The sequence below is a fragment of the Nelumbo nucifera genome, chromosome 1 (assembly GCF_055504915.1).
Source record: "Nelumbo nucifera cultivar China Antique chromosome 1, China Antique-T2T, whole genome shotgun sequence".
Lineage (NCBI taxonomy): Eukaryota > Viridiplantae > Streptophyta > Magnoliopsida > Proteales > Nelumbonaceae > Nelumbo > Nelumbo nucifera.
In genome coordinates, this window is record NC_142649.1 from 164,200,422 (window position 1) to 164,218,565 (window position 18,144).

Genomic DNA, 18,144 nt, shown 5'->3' on the forward strand with positions numbered 1-18,144 from the left:
TGCAGATGTGGCAGGAGTTGATGGTGACTAAGATGGCTGAGCTGAACTCCCAACTTCCTTTTCCAACTGTATGAGGGCAGCCCGAACAGCAGCTAAAGTCTCTAGGGATGTGCCTGATGAGGATGTTGAATCAGTGTTCACGGCCACATGAGAATTACCCTTCTTATTTCTTAGTTTTGCTGGGACCAAGTGAGGATGTAGCTTCCAACAAGTATCATTTGTGTGCTTGGGTTTCTTGCAATGTTCACATACCAGATCCCGTTTATCTTCCTTCTTTCGGTCCCTTTCTGAGTCACCCCCTGGCTTAGGTTTAATAGCTGTCAAGGCTGGGAAAGAGGGCTGAGGCTGCATCATGACTTTCCTCCTGGTCTCTTCACTATGCACCAAAGAGTATGCTTGAGAAAGGGTCACACTATCTCTTGTCAATATCTGTTGTCGCACAATGTCATATTCTGAATTCAAACCAACCAGAAACTCAAATACCCTATTCGTCTCGACTTGCTTTCTGTGAGTCTGTGCATCTTCGGGACTCTCCCACTCAAGGGTCTCTAGATGGTCAATCTCATGCCACAAGGATTTCAAGGTAGAGAAGTAGACAAAAACTGGCTTCTCTCCTTGTTTAAGGTTGTTCACCTCACACTTCAGTTCATAGGCTCTGGCAACATTAAGGGGTTGGGAATAAGTTTCTTTCACAACATCCCATATCTCTTTGGCTGTCTTTGCCCACAAGTAATTTCGAATGATATGTGGTTGCATAGAATTACACGGCCACGCCATAACCAAATAGTTCTCTTGAACCCACTTGGTGTATGTTGGGTCGTCCTTGGAAGGTTCTTTCACATCTCCCAAGAGGTAACCCAGTTTTCCCCTTCCTCCAATAGCCATCATGGCTGATTGAGCCCACTCCAAATAATTTGACCCATCAAATCTCATAGTTGTAATCTGAAACCCGGTTTCAGATACACTACCATAAATGTGGTTTCCAAAACTACTTTCTCCCTGACCCTTAAACTCCATCTTTGATCAAGATTCAGTGGCTACAAACTGTTAGAGTCACTATACCAGAAAACAGAGTCAAACAAGCAAGTCTGAAAACTGATCCGAAACCAACACAAATCTGATCTGATCTGAAACCAACCCAAAACTGATCTGAAATCAATCGCCTATCACAGTATAGGCAAGGAATCAACTCAAATCTGATTTGAAATCAATCGGCATGCACAGTACCAGGCAGCCTGTCAATCTGAGATGCTATTTTCTGAAATCACTACTGTGGGGCCCACTGCTGCGAGAGCAAAATTAGGGTTTCAACTGTGGTCTGAAATAAGTGTTCAGCTGCACTCTCCAAGCAGTCCGCACAAGTGGGACTTGTCGTAGGGCAATATGAAACCCTAAAAACTAGTCACCTCTAAGAGGGAAGGGGTTCGGCCCAACAGTCAAACCCTAGAAACAGACTTAAACACAGTTCGGCAAGTCAAACCCTAGAAACAAACTTGAACACAGTTCAGCCCCTACTTCTAGATAGGTCCAACCTATCTCGACTGATTGCAGTCTCTGAAACTCAATAAAAAAAAACTTACTTATGTACCTCGGTTTACTGTCTTCTAGGGTTACCTGAACCCTAACCTTTTACTGTCTTCTAGGGTTACCTGAACCCTAACCTTCGCTGCTTCTTCCTGATTACCAACTCTCTGCAAGCCGCGGCAAGTCTTCAACTGCTGCGAACCTCTCCTGGTAATCTCCAAGATTCAGCCACCGAATACTTCTTCAAAGCTTCCAGCCCTAGCTAGTCCTCATGTGGTCGGCTGGACTAGACACACATGAGAAGCCCTAGATAGGCTCTGATACCAAGTAGAAGATCAAGACTGTAATCAGTCTTGAATCCTAATAGGTTTTAGGTTTACAAAACAGAAGAAAAGTGAGAGAAAAGGAGAGAGAATAGAAGAGAAACAGGAGAACACAGGTGGTTGAAAGGAGGGACAGATTCTTACTGATCTGCCACCGCCACTTTCTTATTATTTATAGGTTATGTTTAGTACATAATGGAAAGGACACATCTGCCCTTACTACTTACATAATAGATAAAGTAAATAAAAGCTAAAATAAATAACTGAATTAACAAACTGACACTACTATAACTGGACAAATAACTACACATGCTGTCCTACGAACACAGTGGGGACCACTGCAGTGGGCCCACATCAGTGTTCTCTACAACCAGAAAACTCATCAGACAAACCGATAGCAAAAAAGGTAGAGGAAATAGCAAAGGATACCAGTTGTCAAATTTTTTCTTCATCAATTGATGCAAAAGATTCACCCTTAACAAAGGAAATCACCCATGGTAAAGGAAATGTCAGTGATCTATCCTTCAGTCACCTAATATGCACATGGCTGGTTCTTCTTTAAAGCACCCTTGGATGATCTAACTGGGCAATCTGGAATGATATGACCATGTTGCTTACAATAGGTGCAAACATTCATTTTCTTGCAAAGTGAAGCAATGTGTCCAAACCCCTTACATTCATAACATTGAGTTTTAGAGATGTCCTTAGCACCTGACTTTACTTGAACTAAAAAAGTAGTGTCAGCCCTAAAATCCATTAACTTTCCATCAGTACATGCATCAATCAGGAGTCTAGTCTCCTCCCTTAGTAGTTCTCCCATCACTGAACCAAAATCTAGAAGAGTTCCTCTACTCAAAATATTAGATTTGATTATCTCATTTTTTGGTCTAAGTCTCATAAGAAATTGGTTCACCTTTCTCTTTTCAAAGTGATGCTAGAGATATTTAGCACATCCGGAAGAGTCTGAAGGATCAAATGAACAAGTTCATATTCTGCCCACAAGTCAAAGAAACTGGCATATTATTCCTATATCTTCTTATCTCCCCGTTAGGTGCCTTCTCTAGGAAAACTTTACCACTTTTGGCTGATCAAGACAACCTTCAAACAGGACTTGATGATAGTCCAAAAACTCCCCCAAACAGTTCTTAAACATCCAAAAACTCAAACAGAATCAACAGCTGGTGGAATCAACCTGCTCTAATACCATGTTATTCTACTAGTACGAATGAGAGAAAAGACACAAGATTTCAGGGGTGTCAATGTATTGATCGACCCCCACCTTCAAAGAGTCATATACATTCCTTACAGGGCTGAAAGAGAAGAAACAATAATAAAATAATAAAAATAAACAATACATCAAGATTCTCCAAGGGAACTCCTTAAGGGCAGTTTTTTTATCAGCCTCCTTAAGGGCAGAACTAGTGGTTCTACTGTGTAGGGAACAAAAGGAAAAGGAATTGGGGATGGAGAAACTTGAAATTAAGGGAGGCTCAAAAACTACAATTAGTTTATTGTTAAAGCATGATAAGGTTCTTTGACTCACAAAAAAGAGATCAAAAAGTTCCTTTTCTTTTTGTTCAAGTGGTGCACAAAAGAAATGCAACAGAAGATTAATTGGGTACAAAGATCGACAAATTGAAAAAGCAAGGAGTAGAAAGATCTTCTCTTTTTGGGGATACATGGTATAATTGAATGGGGGATATTGTGATCCATGTAATGTGTTGCATAGTTTTTCTTCCTAATGTACATAAGTGAATCAGCCATTGAGTTTGCTGATTTGCCTACCCACTGAACTCCGATTGTCATATTCCTTGTTAACCATTTAACCTTTTTGAGAAGATCTCTAAAACTCCAAATCACAGTGTCCGAATCCTTCAGCCAACCTACTATCACCTGGGAATCCCCTTCAATAATCAGATGCTCTATGCCTAGCTGATTTGCAAGTTGGATTCCTTGTACAGCAGCAAGTAATTCGGCCCTTAAAGAGTCTCCCACACCCACAGGACCTGAGTACAAAGATATAATGCTACTATCTTTGTTTCTCAGCACTCCTCCTATGCCTGAAGGTCCTAGATTTCCTCGGCTACTTCCATCAAAGTTCAGCTTGATAAACTCCTCCCCTGGTGGCATCCACTCAACCCCATGTCTGTCCTTCCTGGTAGAAGTATTAGCCACTGCTAACCAACTTCTCCATAGGTCATTAAAAGAGTATGCATCAAAGAGCTTTGGAGTTTTCAGCCACTGAATTGCCCTTGTCAGAATACATTCTTTAACTTCTGAGAAGCTCGCGTCTTTTTCACAAAAGATTCTGGTGTTCCTTTCTTCCCAAACTGTCCACAACAAAGCTGCTCTTATGCACTTCCACATAATTCTCCCTCTTTTTGTGTGCTATTCAAAAATAGACAGACTAAACAACAAGCTAATATCAGATGGCAAGTTCCACCTACACTCAAACAACATAAGAATCCAATTCCATAAAGTTGTAGCAAAGGAGCAAGAGATCAGTAAGTGGTGACAGTCCTCATTCTGAGATTTACAAAGAACACACCAATTAGGGGATAAGCACCAATTTGGTCTCCTCTTTTGTAGGTTTTCAAAGGTATTAATCTTACCATAATAAACTTCCCAACAAAAAACAACAATCTTCGGGGGAATGGACCTAGTCCAAAATTCTTTAACTGGGAAGTTATAAGGTGCAAAAGTGGAGCAAAGGGACTTGAAGAAAGAGCAAATTCTTGTGTCAAGTTTGAGGGGATCTAAACAAATAGACTCAAGTGAAGACAATAGTTCAAAACACAAGCACTTTCATCATCATGTAACCCTCTATGGAAACCAAAATCCCAGTTTAGGGCCACAGAAGAAGTTGAGGACGAAATAAAACTAGAAATCAGCTCTTCCTTATAAAGGGAAAGAGAGTAAAGAGAGGGAAAAAGGTCTTTAAGAAGTTGGTTGCCCACCCAAATGTCTTCCCAAAAAAGAACATTGTTTCCAGAATTAACATCATACCTGACTAGATTGAGAAAATGGGCTAGAATTCCTTGAATGGCCTTCTAGGGTGTTGCAAGAGTCGCCCGTCGAGATACCCCAGCATCCTATGTTAGACAGTGTATGCCCTTAGCTCCAATCAGAATGATGTACCTTATGACATTTATTATAAATGAACAAAGTACATATTTGATTCATGTTATTGTGGTGTGTTTCTGTGTAATACCCTTAAACAGGACACTTATGAGACTCGTGTTAGTTTAGAATGTTCACAGCTGTTGGATAAGTCTGGGGAGATTTATCCTGCCAAGGCTAACACTGATGTACCGCCAAGTTGGTTGGGGTAGCCTGTCTTAGCTGCCAGGGTGAGACCTGAGGTACATGCAGTGTAGGTTTTCTTGAAACCCTGAACCGAACCAGATTTCCAGTATTGCCCTGGACCTTGGAGATTGATGGGTAAAACTGGAAAGTTACACCTGACCCCTAGACTCGATTATGATACTGCACTAGGTGTCGGATTGGGTTGTCTTTGATATGCCAATCAGTGAGATCCTTAGAGGGGGTCAAAACCTGGGTATGTTGGGACAGCCCGAGAATTCATCTGAGTGGGTGATCATGGTGACAGGATCAACCCCTTTGTCGGACAAAGGTAATGATCAGGGGGATGCACTCTCTCTGATGGAAACCAAAGTTGTCGGCAGCCGATTTCAATCATTGAAATTTGTTTTGCAAAATATATTTATATATGGATATACATATATATATTACGGTTTCAAAATGTTTGCAAAAGATTTTAATTCCCGGGATCCATGTGAGTAAAGAGTGCAGCACTGTTCCTTGCAGCCGAGGGAGAGGTCCTCTCTTGTCGGGCAGTGTTTGATCATTATGGGCTGAGAGGTTAAGTGTAAGACCATTGAGGGTAATACCTGATGGGCTAATCTTGCATCTGCCCACAATCCCTAGGTTTTTATAAAGTGGCTTGGCCCAGGGACCACTTAGTGTAAGTGTTGGGCCCATTAAGAGCCCATGGTGATGGGCTCAGGGGTTCACTGTCCATAACAGTGTATTCGGCCAGGCCTTGTAACAAAGGTTGGGCTGAACCCATCTAGCTGATGTGTAGATCAATGTTTGGGTCCCACGCCATACAAAGAAGCCCAACTAGGCAGTAGTTTGGAAGGTTACTAAGCACATGGACTTATTGGGCCTAAAGCCCATTTCGAACTGGTCTAATTTGATTAGTTAAAGCAAGGGCGGATCTGGGATTTGGATCAGTGGATAGGATAGAGAGTTATCCCTATCCACTCAGAGAGTCTAGATCCAAATAGAGATTTGGATCTGGAAACCTCCTAATGAGATTAGGAGAGTTGATCTAATGGGATTAGGAGCTTATCTCTTTAAGTCTATAAAAGGAGGAGGGGGTGAACCATTCTACATATCTCAAAACCCCAGACATCAGATCTTAGATCACACAGAGAGAAGACAACAACAGTGTGACTGCGCCATCTTCTCCCTGCGTTCTCCTCCAGTTGCCGCTAATTGCCAGTTCGATCTCCATTCTTGTAGGAGCGATCAAGAATAGTTCTTGATATTAGTCTTTGGAGAAAGGCTGATCTGAAGTCGTGCTCACAGCCTCCATCGAATTCTTGCTAAAGGGTTCGGTTATTGGGAAGAACACTATTGATTCTGCTCCACCCTACACTGTGTCATCTTCAGTGGGAGCAGTCTTTGGAGATTTCTTTGGGCGTGAACACCTTCATTGGGAGTTACTGCTACTCTGTATCAGGTATATCCCTCTCCTACCTTTTGGTTTCAGATCTGGTCCGGTTCTTGGTTCAAAATTGATCCTTGAAAATGCAGATTTTCTAAAACAGGGAATGTGATTCCCAGATGGGAGAGAGAGAAATTTTTAAAATTTCGCCCAACCTACCTGTAGGGTTCGGCCATCCATATGATGGATCTCTCTTCCCTTCATCCTAACCATTCTACAAACAACCATGAATACTATTTACCACCTTGTGCCACAACCTCTCTCTCTCTAATGGCCATCCTCGGCATCTCCAAAGCCACTTCCCTAGTAGAGCTTCATTCTTAAGAACTAAATTTCCCAATTCTAATCCCCCTTCTTCCTTACTCCTGCTGACTATCTCCCATCTAATCAAATAATCCTTCTTCTCTTCCCTTGGCTCCCACAAGAAATCCCTCATCACCTTTTCTATCTTCTTGGCTTCCCTTGAGGGTATCTTGAATACAGAAAGAAAATAAACCAGAAGACTAGAAAGTGTCACCCTAATCAAGGTCACTCTACCCCTATTGAAATGTAACTTTTTTTCCAAGAAGCCAACCTCTTTTCAAACTTTTCCACAATTGGATGCCAGAACCGACTTTCTTTTGGGTTAGCTCCTAATGGAAGACCCAAGTAGGTTAAAGGCCAATCAAACATGGAACACTCTAGACAACCTGCTATAGCCTCTACCTCCCAATCTTCCAAATTGATTCCAACCACACAACTTTTGTCAAAGTTAATCGTTAGGTTTGAAGCAGATTCAAAGGATTTAATAAGATCTTTTAGGTTCCTCACTCTCCCCAAGTCCCCTCCTTCACAAAAGATGATGATATCATCAACAAATTGAATATGAGTCCCCGTGACATCTGAAAGAATGGTAGGATCCATCTAATGGACGCCATAAAGGTTGCGGAATGGGTGGGGCGAATTTCAAAAATTTCCTACCTTCTCCCAACTAGGAATCATATTCCCTAGATTTAGAATACAATATTCAAGGATCCTACTTGAACCATAATCAAACCAGATCTGTACCAAAAGATAAAAGGGAGGAATGTACCTGATCCGGAGAAGCAGTATCTCCCAAAGTTGGTGTTCACGCCCAAAGAATGCACCAAGATCCGTTCCTGCTGAAGATGACACAGCTGAGGATGGAACAGAACCAGCAGGGTGCGTCCTACACACTGGATCCTTCGCAAGAACCCTCTGGAAACACTAAACACTGAGTCTTTTTCAGTCTTTCTTGCAAGACTGACGTCAAGAACAAGTTTCTTGACTTCCTATTTCTGCAAAGATCGAATCTTGCAAAGGTAGGCGGCGGCGTCAGGAGAACTCCAAGGGCGAAAAGGCTGAACTGCTTTTTCTTTTTCTCTGGAGTATGAATGAGATCCAATCTCAATTCGCAGGGAGAGTTCTTTTCACCAAAAAACTAGTTCGAATTCTGATGTATTTCCCCTTTGTTTTTCTCCTCTTTTCTTCTTGATTAAGAAACCTCCTAATTAGGAGTTATCCCAATCCAAATCTGTATTTGGATAGGGGATTATCTTAATCCTATCTGCAGATTAAGTTAGTTTACTCCTGATCTTATCAGGAGGTTACCAGATTCAAATCTAATTTGAATTTGGTCTCCTGGAGTGGATAAGGTTAAAGGCCCAATCCTTTTACTAACATTAATCTCAGATTCGCCCCATAGATGGGTGATCATATCAGCCCAGCTCGAAATGGGCTTTTGGCCCATTAGATGTTCAGTGTTTAACTAGTTTCCAACCTGCTGCCCAGTTGGGCTTCTTTGTATGGCATGGGACCCAAGCATTGATCTACACACCAGCCACATGGGTTCGGCCCAGCCTTTAATACAAGGCCCAGCCGAATTCACTGAAAGACTCAGTAAACCCCTGAGCCCATCATATGGGCCCAACACTTACATTAAGTGGTCCCTGGGCCATGCCATCTTATAAAAACCCAGGGACTGTGGGCAGGTGCAAGATTAGCCCATCAGGTACTACCCTAAATGGTCTTACACTTAACCTCTCAGCCCTTAATGATCAAGCACTGCCCGACAAGAGAGGACCTCTCCCTCGGCTGCAAGGAACAGTGCCGCACTCTCCTCTCACATGGATCCCGGGAATTAAAACCATTTGCAAACAATTTGAAACCGTACATATATATATAAATATATTAATTTTGCAAAACAAAATTCCAACGATTGAAATCAACTGCCGGCAGTTTGGTTTCCATTAGGGAGAGTGCATTCCCGATCATTACCCTTTGTCCGACAAAGGGGCTGATCCTGTCACTATGATCACCCACTCAGATGAATTCTCAGATTGTCCCAACATACCCAGGTTTTGATCCCCATTTAAGGATCTCACTGATTGGCATATCAAAGACAGCCCGATCCGACACCTAGTGAAATGTCATAATCGAGTCTAGGGGTCAGGTGTAACTTTCCAATTTTGCCCATTTGTCTCCAAGGTCCAGGGCAATACTGGAAATTTGGTCCTGTTCAAGGATTCAAGCAATCCCACACTGCATGTGCCTCGGGTCCTACCCTGGTGGCTGAGACAGGCCATCCCAACACTTGGTGGCACACCAGTGTCAGCCTTGGCAGGACAAATCTCCCCAGACTTATCCAACGGCTGTGAATATTTAAAACTAACACGAGTCTCTATAAGTGTCCAGTTTTAGGGTCTTACACAGAATTAAACCAAACAACATGAATCAAACATGTACTTTATTTATTTCCACTAAACAACAAAAGTACATCAAATCGGATTGAAGCTAAGGGCATACAAAAACTGTCTAACAACATCATTCCTGTCTATCTTCCAACCACTTATTAGCCCTTCCCTATCTACTTTAGAAATCATTCTACTGAGCACATCTGCCACAAGTGTGAACAAAAGGGGGAAAGAGGATCTCCTTGCCTAAGCCCTCTACATGCTGGGAAGAAATCCTTGACCCCTCCATTAACTAGAACTAAAAATTGGCAAGATGTTATGCATCCGCTCACCCACTGAGCGGATGTTACCAATCCAAAAAAATATAAATCTTATTTGTCAAAGTGGCTTTAGTTGGAATTGTCAAACATACACTGTAGACGTTGAGCCTGAGGTGTGGAATGTCTATATTGAAGTATATGACTTTTATATAATACTTAATTTACATTCCTCTTTCGTTATCATTATCTTGTGTGGTAAATGGATTTCTTTTTCATAGGCACATCCAGTGGCAAGACAATATCATAGGAAAAGATTTCACAACTACAATGATCTTCACTTATTTGTGGTGGCGGTCAAGTTAATGGAAACAGTGTTTTTACTATAAGGGAATTAAATAGATGTGAAGCAGCTTCAGCCTCTGTGATGCACAGTACTATTACTAAGAGTCACTCTCCTACACTCTTAAATGACATTGATGATGAAACTACAAATTCCTCGCTATAAATAGGATCAATACATCAACCACCATCATCATCAAAAGGAAAAGTGAAGAAGAAAACAACAATTAAGGAAAAACTTAAAGAGGTTGCAAAAAAACTTGGGAAATCATGCAAAAGTAGTAAAAGGTGGATATTAACCATTTGATAGAGATCTTCTCTTCGGCCAAGGAGATATGGGACAGTGTAACTGAGACCTATTCACAGAAACTGAATGTAGCCAGAGCATACAAATTGAAAAGTGATGTGAAGAACCTGAGACAGGGGGAGAAGAGTGTGGCAATCTACTACTCTATACTAAAGTCCCTATGGCAGGAAATTAATGTTATGGAAACAGTGGTATGGGAGAGTAAAAAGGATGCTGAAATGTATAGAAAGCTAGTGGAGAGAAATAGGGTGTTTGAGTTTCTCACTGGACTCAACCCTGAGTTTGATATTATCAAACAGAACATTTTGGCCAGGGATGAGGTTACTCTTTCACAGGCATATGCTATGATAAGTAGTGAGGAGAGTAGGCGGTAGGTGCAGTTGCATAGTCCATCTATAGAACATTTTGCACATGCGGGAATGAAACCAAAGGGCCCTACTGAGAAAAGAGAGCAGTTGTGTGAATATTGCAAGAAATCACGGCATACAAAGGACACCTGCTGGAAGCTTCATCCTGAACTTCTTCCTGATAGATTTAAGAACAATAATAACCCTAAGAAGGACAGTCATGTGGGAAAATCCAAGACTGCTAATGCTGCTACAATGCTTGAAGGGGGAAGTAAGGAAAGCGAAGAAAAATCAACTATTGAGCAGTTGGCTGCAATGAAGCTGGATTTTGAGAAGTATGAGAGGATGTTAGGGCCCATTCGGCCCAGTCTCTTTACAATAAACAAATAGAAGGCAGAGCTTTTAAGCTCTTGGATGGCCTAGACCCGATATACGAAAGCTTAAGATCCCAAATTTTGGGAATGGATGACCTTCCAGATTTATATCATGTTTACTATCTTGTAAGGAATGAGGAGGTTAGAAGGAAAGTGATGCAAGTAGACACCCAAGTGTAGCCTATTGAGCATTCAGCCTTAATTTATTCAAGCCAAAAGGGGGGCAAGCATTCAGACAAGAGGCACCTCAAGTGCTCTCATTGTGGAGGAGACAAACATCTAAAAGAAACTTGCTAGATTCTTTATCCTCACCTGAAACCAGCTGCATTAAGGAAGTACAAGAAGCCTCAAAAGAAGCCAAACAACAAGTGGAAAATGTTGTCATAAGTAATAGTGTTGAAACCCAAAGAACACACATACAATTGCACCTCCTCCAATGGAACAGACCACTAGTTCCCACACATCAGGGTCTTTTTTTATTTCACAACTGATGAGGTAGAAATCCTTAGCCAAGCCATGGCTCAACTAAGGAACAATCCCCTTGCATCCACCTCTCTTGCCAAATCAAGTACTGCCTCTGCTCACAGTGTAACTAGTTCTATAGTATCTAACTCTTGGATTATTGATTTCAATGCTACTGACCATATGACACACATGTCTTCTTTATTTTCTTCTTATCACTTGATGTCTGGCCAAGATAAGATGAGAGTTGTTGATTGTTCCCTCTCCACCATCTCTGAAAAGGAGAAGATTAACCTAGGCAAGTATCTCTCTCTTAAATCTGTTCTGCATGTTCTCAATCTTATTTCAAACTTATTATCTGTTTCTAAGCTTACAAAAAACTTAAATTGTAGCATAACATTCTTTCCTACTCATTGTGTCTTTCAAGACAGATTGACAAAAAGAACAATTGGGAGCGGTCATGAGTCTGCAAGTTTCTATTATTTTGATGCAAACATCAGTTCAGCCTTACAGTCATCTGCTTTCAGTAGACGGGATAATGAGTCAATAGTTAGGTTAGGAATGGCAACAGGGCAGGTTTGGGGTAGGGATCACATTCCCCATCCCCGTCCCTGATCCCCGTCGGGGGTAAAATTTGTCCTCCACCCCCGATCCTCAATGGGGATGGGTTCATCGCAGGGACCTAAATCCCCAAAATGTTTTAAGATAACAATATTTTTTGAAAAGTAAATTTACTTAAAACAAATAAAAAATTTAATTATAAATAATGTTTTAAATATGTTTTAATATGTATATAATATAATAGTATATTTAATATATATAACCGGGGTCAGGCCGGGGCAGGGACCTCAATCCCCATCCCTAACCCCGACCCCGATCGGGGATTCCTATTAACCCTCATCCCCATCCCCACCCCACCAAAACAATCCCCATCCCCAACCCCATCGAGTCGAGGAAGTTGGGTCCCGTCGGGTGTGAGGAAAATTGCCATACCTAAGCTAGGTTACATTTGTGGCATGCTAGACTAGGTCAGTTATCTTTTTCTTTGATGCAAGGATTATTTCCTTAGTTTTTCAAGTGTGTTTCGAGTCAGAGTTTGGTCTATGAAGTGTGTCAATTATCAAAACATTGTAGAACTCTTTATCCAATTTCTAGTAATGAAATTCAAACTCCTTTTGATTTAGTTCATTCTGATGTGTGGGGCCCTTTACCTCTTGTTTCTACAGATGGTTTTCCTTATTTTATCAGCTTTATTGATCACTATTCACGATGCACATGGATCTACTTACTAAATGGGCGTGATGAAATTCCACGGATAACCATGGCATTTTGTAAAATGATTGAAACTCAATTTTGCAAGAAAGTTAAGCAGTTTCGCTCAGATAATGTTGTTGAGTATTTTGAAAGCTCCTTGAATCTGTTCATGGAGGATGCAGGTATTTTGCATCAATCATCTTGCACTAGTACCTCTCAATAGAACGAGGTTGTTGAGCGCAAGAGTAGACACTTATTAGAGACAACTCGAGCCCTACTGTTTCAACACAAGGTTCCCAAGAACTATTGGTCTCAAGCAGTCCTTACAGCAGCATATCTGATAAATAGAATGCCATCTAGGGTGTTGGGAATGAGAATTCCATTTTTTGTCCTTTGTCTTAACTTCTCAGATTTCCCTCTTCCTCCCAAAGTCTTTGGTTGTGTGTGCTTCATCCATGTCAATGATCCTAGGAAGACAAAGTTGGGCCCTAGAGCTATAAAGGGGGGTCTTCCTAGGGTACTCTCCCACACAAAAAGGTTACAAGTGCTATGATCCAGTTACCAAGAAAAAGTATGTCACCAAGGATGTGGTGTTTTTCGAGTCTCAGCCTTATTTTCAGTCCTCCAGGAATCCTCTTCAGGGGGAGACTAGTAGGATGGAAGAGGATCCTTCTTTCTTTGTGCCACTTTCAGCTTCGAAACTTCCATCTTCTCCTCCCGATCCTCTTAGTTTTAGCTATCCAAGTGAATCTAGTGAGACTCCTGTTGAACCTATTACTACTCCTGATATTGAAGATGTGATTGATGCCATTAATAGACAACAGAGAGATATGAGAATTGTCCACATGAGAAGGAAAAGAGATCCTCCAACTTGTGGCAACAACCAACAGGACTCGGATCAATCTGTCTCAGTGGATCCAAATAACCCTATCATTGATGCTATCACTCCTACTTTTGACTTGGATCTTCCCCTTGCTCTTCGTAAGTCTGTCAGTTCTAATACTACTCGACATCCCATTGCTAAATATGTTTCTTATTCCTGTTTATCTCAATTACTATTCCTTTAGGCCTGCTCTTTCTTCTGTTCATGTTCCTACTAAGTACTCAGAGGCAGTGTCTGACCCAAGATGGAGAGAGGCAATGAACGAGGAAATGAAGGCCAAGACTTGGCAATTAGTGGATCTACCAAAAGGAAAGAGCACTGTGGAGTGTAAGTGGGTGTTCACTATGAAGCACAAGGAGGATGGTTCCATTGAAAGATATAAGGCCAGACTAGTGGCAAAAGGATTTACTCAGGAGGAGGGGATTGACTCAAGACTTTTGCTCCAATTCGGGTTCTATTGTCATTAGCTGCAAATTTTTCTTGGAAGCTACATCAGTTGGATGTAAAGAACGCTTTCTTGAATGGTGATCTACATGATGAGGTATTTATAAATCCTCCACCTGGCTATGATTTTCATGGGAAGGTATGTAGGCTAAGGAAAGTATTATATGGACTTAAGCAATCTCCTCAAGCTTGGTTTGAAAGCCTTTGTAGGGCCATAAAGAAAGTGGGATACACTCAGAGTGGTGCAAACCATACCTTATTTATAAGGAAACAAGGTAATATGCTTACAGCTCTCATAGTCTATGTGGATGAGGTCACAAGAAGGCATATATATATATACCTCCATGAATCGGTTGGTGAGGACTATTTTGATAAAGAAAGATACCAAAAGCTGGTGGGAAAATTGATATACCTATCTCTTACCCAACCTGATATAGCTTATGTAGTGCATGTTGTCAGTCAGTTCATGCATTGTCCCAAGATTTCTCATATAAAAGCAATTGAAAGGACCCTTAGGTATTTGAAGACATGTCCAAAGAAAGGAATTCTGTTCAAGAAGCACAATAAACTTGAAATAGAGGCATATACTGATGTTGATTGAGATGGATCGATTGGAGATAGGAAGTCTACTTCCAGATATTGCACATTTGTTGGGGGGAATTTGGTTACTTAGAGAAGTAAAAGCAAAATGTGGTTGCGAGATCAAGTGCAAAAGCTGAATATAGGGCTATGGCACATGGTGTTGCAGAACTGTTGTGGCTTAGGACCCTCCTAGGTGAGCTTGGGGTGAAAGTCGATGGTCCCCTCTACTTGTATTATGACAACAAGGCTGCTATCAACATTGCAAATAACCCAGTACAACATGATAGGACTAAGCATATTGAGATTGACCAACACTTTGTAAGAGAGAGAATTGTCTCGAGCGAACTTTGCATTCCTTATACACCCTCTAAGAAGTTCTTAGGCTTACTTGGCAAGCTAAACGTCATTGACATCCATGCTTACCTTGAGGGGGAGTGTTGGGTCGAGTGATTAAGTATTGGTGGGCTTATTTATCATTCTATGTCCTAATTCTATGGTCTACTATGGGCCTTTAGTTGTTGGGCTTATTTATCATTCTATGTCCTAATTCTAGTCTTTTGCTGTAATATCTTAAAGTTAATACAAATATTAGCTTCTAGGGCCGGCTGAGTGAAGATTGCCGCCCATTCACTGATCTCTCCTCTTCTCTTCTCTTCTTCTTCTACTTCTGCACTTCAGCAAACAATAGGAAGGCCCTTTTTCTCTAAACTTAACATACTCTTTTCTTATAGTTTCACATGATAAATTGGTATACCTTGTTTGATGGTTTGAATTATATTAATTATGTTCCCTGGACATATAAAGGAACTTTATAGAATGGTGATGCAACAAACAGTGAAACAGACGCTAGTTAGGTGGCTGTGGACCTTTAAACAAGCTGGAGCCCACAAAGCCTTCAACTTGTAGGTTGAAGTTTAACTTTGTTTTGTTTAACAAGGCAAGCTAGACAGAACTTAAGAGTTTGAGTAATCACTAAACAAGTAAAGCTAAAACTGAAAAATAGGGTGAAAATAAGCTCAAAATTGATGATTATAGGATTGAAAGAAAATAAAGAGCTGGTAGAGCGGCTGTTACACCACTTGAGGATAACAGAAATTTATTTATTAACATAAAAAAACAAGGAAATAACCTAAATGCAAAACAAAAACAGGAACAATAACAATAGCAAACCAGGAATATTAAAGCTGAGGTTTAATAGAAAAAAAATATATATATTCAGCAGAGAACTAGGATAATCGGCAGGAAATAATAGATAGTTCCAAATGGAGTTAGCATCATTAGGTTCCTCTAGGAGTCAGCACCTATATAAGCTTGGAATCAGCACCTAGAGATGGAGTCAACACCAAACCAGAAAGCATGCAAGAGTAATTTAAAATTCATTCATTCATCATCTCCAATTGAAAATTACAATGGTATATAAAGATGAGCACTCAATCCCCTTTGAGATGTACAATATAATTACCTTCCTAATCAAGTATAACGAAACAAGGAAAGAAATAAAATCTAGAATTATTCTCTCAATCCCCATCAAAACTAAACAAGAAAAGAAATATGTTCTCAATCTTTGATTGATATGATACTAAATCAAATATTTCATTGAATCTGCATGTGCTTCAAATCTTTGATTGAGATAATCTGTATGGGCCCCACTTGAGCTGGCCATCATTGCCAGAATGGGCTAATGCATGGACTGCCTTGAATGTGGGCCACCAAATATGGGCTGCCAACCCATGGTCTCATGGATGGATCTTTTTCTTGGCCCATTTCTTTTCTCTATCAAATGAATTATAGCTATGCTAGTGACCACTAGTATATGAATTACATTTTGGTTTCACATTAATCATTTTGATGTATATTAGCTGTCATATTTGATCCACTTCTGTCTATATTGCCTACTTGTTTTAGCTCACATTGTTAATTTTGGCTTTGCTGGTATGGGCCCCACATATTTCTTTTATGTATATGTCATTGAGCATTTTATATATACGTGTCTTATTATTTGAATGAGAACCCCAGGTGCAGGAATTGGAATTATGCCATAGATGCCTCTTTTGCATGAATATAGGTTCCATGTGACAGGTCAGCAGGCAGCAGCAGCACAAACAACTGAATATTTAAAAATAAAAAACAAAGAAATTTTTCCATATGTTTTCCTTGCCTAACAAAACAAGGGAAAATTAATTTTTCCTACCTTTTCTATAGGTTTACCAAACAACGGATAGGGATACCTATTCTGTTTCTCTTCCCTTCCCTTCTTATCTTTTCCTTTCCCTTCTTTTATTTCAAACCAACCACCTAAGTATATAATCCATAACATCAAGATTTAAACCTCATATCCTCCTACATATAATTTACTCACAGAAAAGCATATCTTACTTCTGCAAAGCAAGTATAGGAAGATGCCAGCTGGTAAAGTCAGTGGATGTAGTTCCCACTGGACTGAGATTAAATTCCACCTTCAAGATCTCCCCATCTGAAGAGTTTGACTTGCAAAAAGAAAAGCATAGAAAAGTCATCCAGTGCACCACAGCAATATGGCACAGCTTATATTCTCTTACTCAAGGCCAAAAATGTCAAGAGTTCCAGTTGCCTAAGAAAGTAAAGCCATGCATCTTATTCAAAGATGGCATACCATTTTTGTATCAAAAAAAAGAAAAAAAGATGCATGTCATTTTTAATTTGGCCAAGATAAGAAAGTTTCAGTTTTTTCATTTTAGTCTTGGAAACCAAAATAGTCGAAAATTATTTTATTTTAAGATCATTGTTTGTACAATGTAAACCAGCTCAAGCCCTCTTCACTACCTAACAACTAACAATTTACCAACTTGCTTACTGATGTAATATGTTAAGCTTGTACCTGCAGGGGTATTCTTGTCTTTTTCCTTTTCTTTTATATTTTGTATGGTCACCCTAATATATAAATAGAATGGCTGGCGCCACCAGCAAACTTTTTGCTTCTCTCACAGCTTTTCTCTCCTCTTCTTCTCTTCTCTTCTTCTTCTTGGAAAACATGGTATCAGAGCAGGACGTTGCTCTCTAAGTCTGCTCCTCTCTGATCGTGACTCTTCCTTTTTTTTCTGGACTGAAAAGAACAGACTCGACCTAGGTCTGAGAACACTTCGGTCCTTCTTCCTCTGCTCAGAACATGATTGTTTTTCAAGAAAATAACTTCAGAATTAAGTGGATGGTCGACTGAAGCTCTCCATCAAGGTTGGTTACTTTTTTCTGTGTTGTTGGTATTTCTAGGTTGAAAACCTTCAAAATCTGCTCGGACTGATCAGAATCTAAAGAACTAGGTTGTTTGTAGCCTTGGTTCTTGGCAAAAAGTCCAAGGACAGGCTGTGTTTACAGTGGCAGAATGGTGTAAGGGTATGTTTGACCCTTTTGTGTGGATCTGTAGATTCAAATCTGTAAGGTCCTGAAACCTTTGTTGGTCACGAATCACCTGAATCGACTGACAGAGTACTGCAGTGGTAGTAGTTGATGGTCTTGGACTTGTATTGCCCTTTGAAAAGGTCAGATAGACCTGTACGTGTGTGACAGCAGCTGTTGTATGTTTGCTACTTGTGTGAAAATCTCTAAAGAGTTGGGGTGGTTGT

At 40.5% G+C, this 18,144-nt stretch overlaps 1 protein-coding gene across 1 annotated transcript; it reads left to right on the forward strand.

The window, feature by feature from the left end:
* The first annotated feature begins 10,801 nt into the window (after positions 1-10,801).
* LOC148804098 (uncharacterized) lies at positions 10,802-14,564 on the forward strand. Its single transcript, XM_088899458.1, has 5 exons — positions 10,802-10,881; positions 12,631-12,818; positions 13,195-13,621; positions 13,704-13,846; positions 13,987-14,564. Exons 1-5 carry the CDS (start codon positions 10,802-10,804, stop codon positions 14,562-14,564), a joined length of 1,416 nt encoding a protein of 471 aa, XP_088755584.1.
* Positions 14,565-18,144: the final 3,580 nt, after the last annotated feature.

What these genes read in the sequence shown, in the direction of transcription:
- LOC148804098 (XM_088899458.1), top strand. Translation starts at nt 10,802, where the DNA reads ATGCTTGAAGGGGGAAGTAAGGAAAGCGAAGAAAAATCAACTATTGAG. An exon ending in ATGAAGCTGGATTTTGAGAA is followed by an intron (nt 10,882 to 12,630) that starts GTATGAGAGGAT and finishes TTATTTTATCAG; the next exon opens with CTTTATTGATCACTATTCAC. An exon ending in AGGAAAGAGCACTGTGGAGT is followed by an intron (nt 13,847 to 13,986) that starts GTAAGTGGGTGT and finishes TATTGTCATTAG; the next exon opens with CTGCAAATTTTTCTTGGAAG.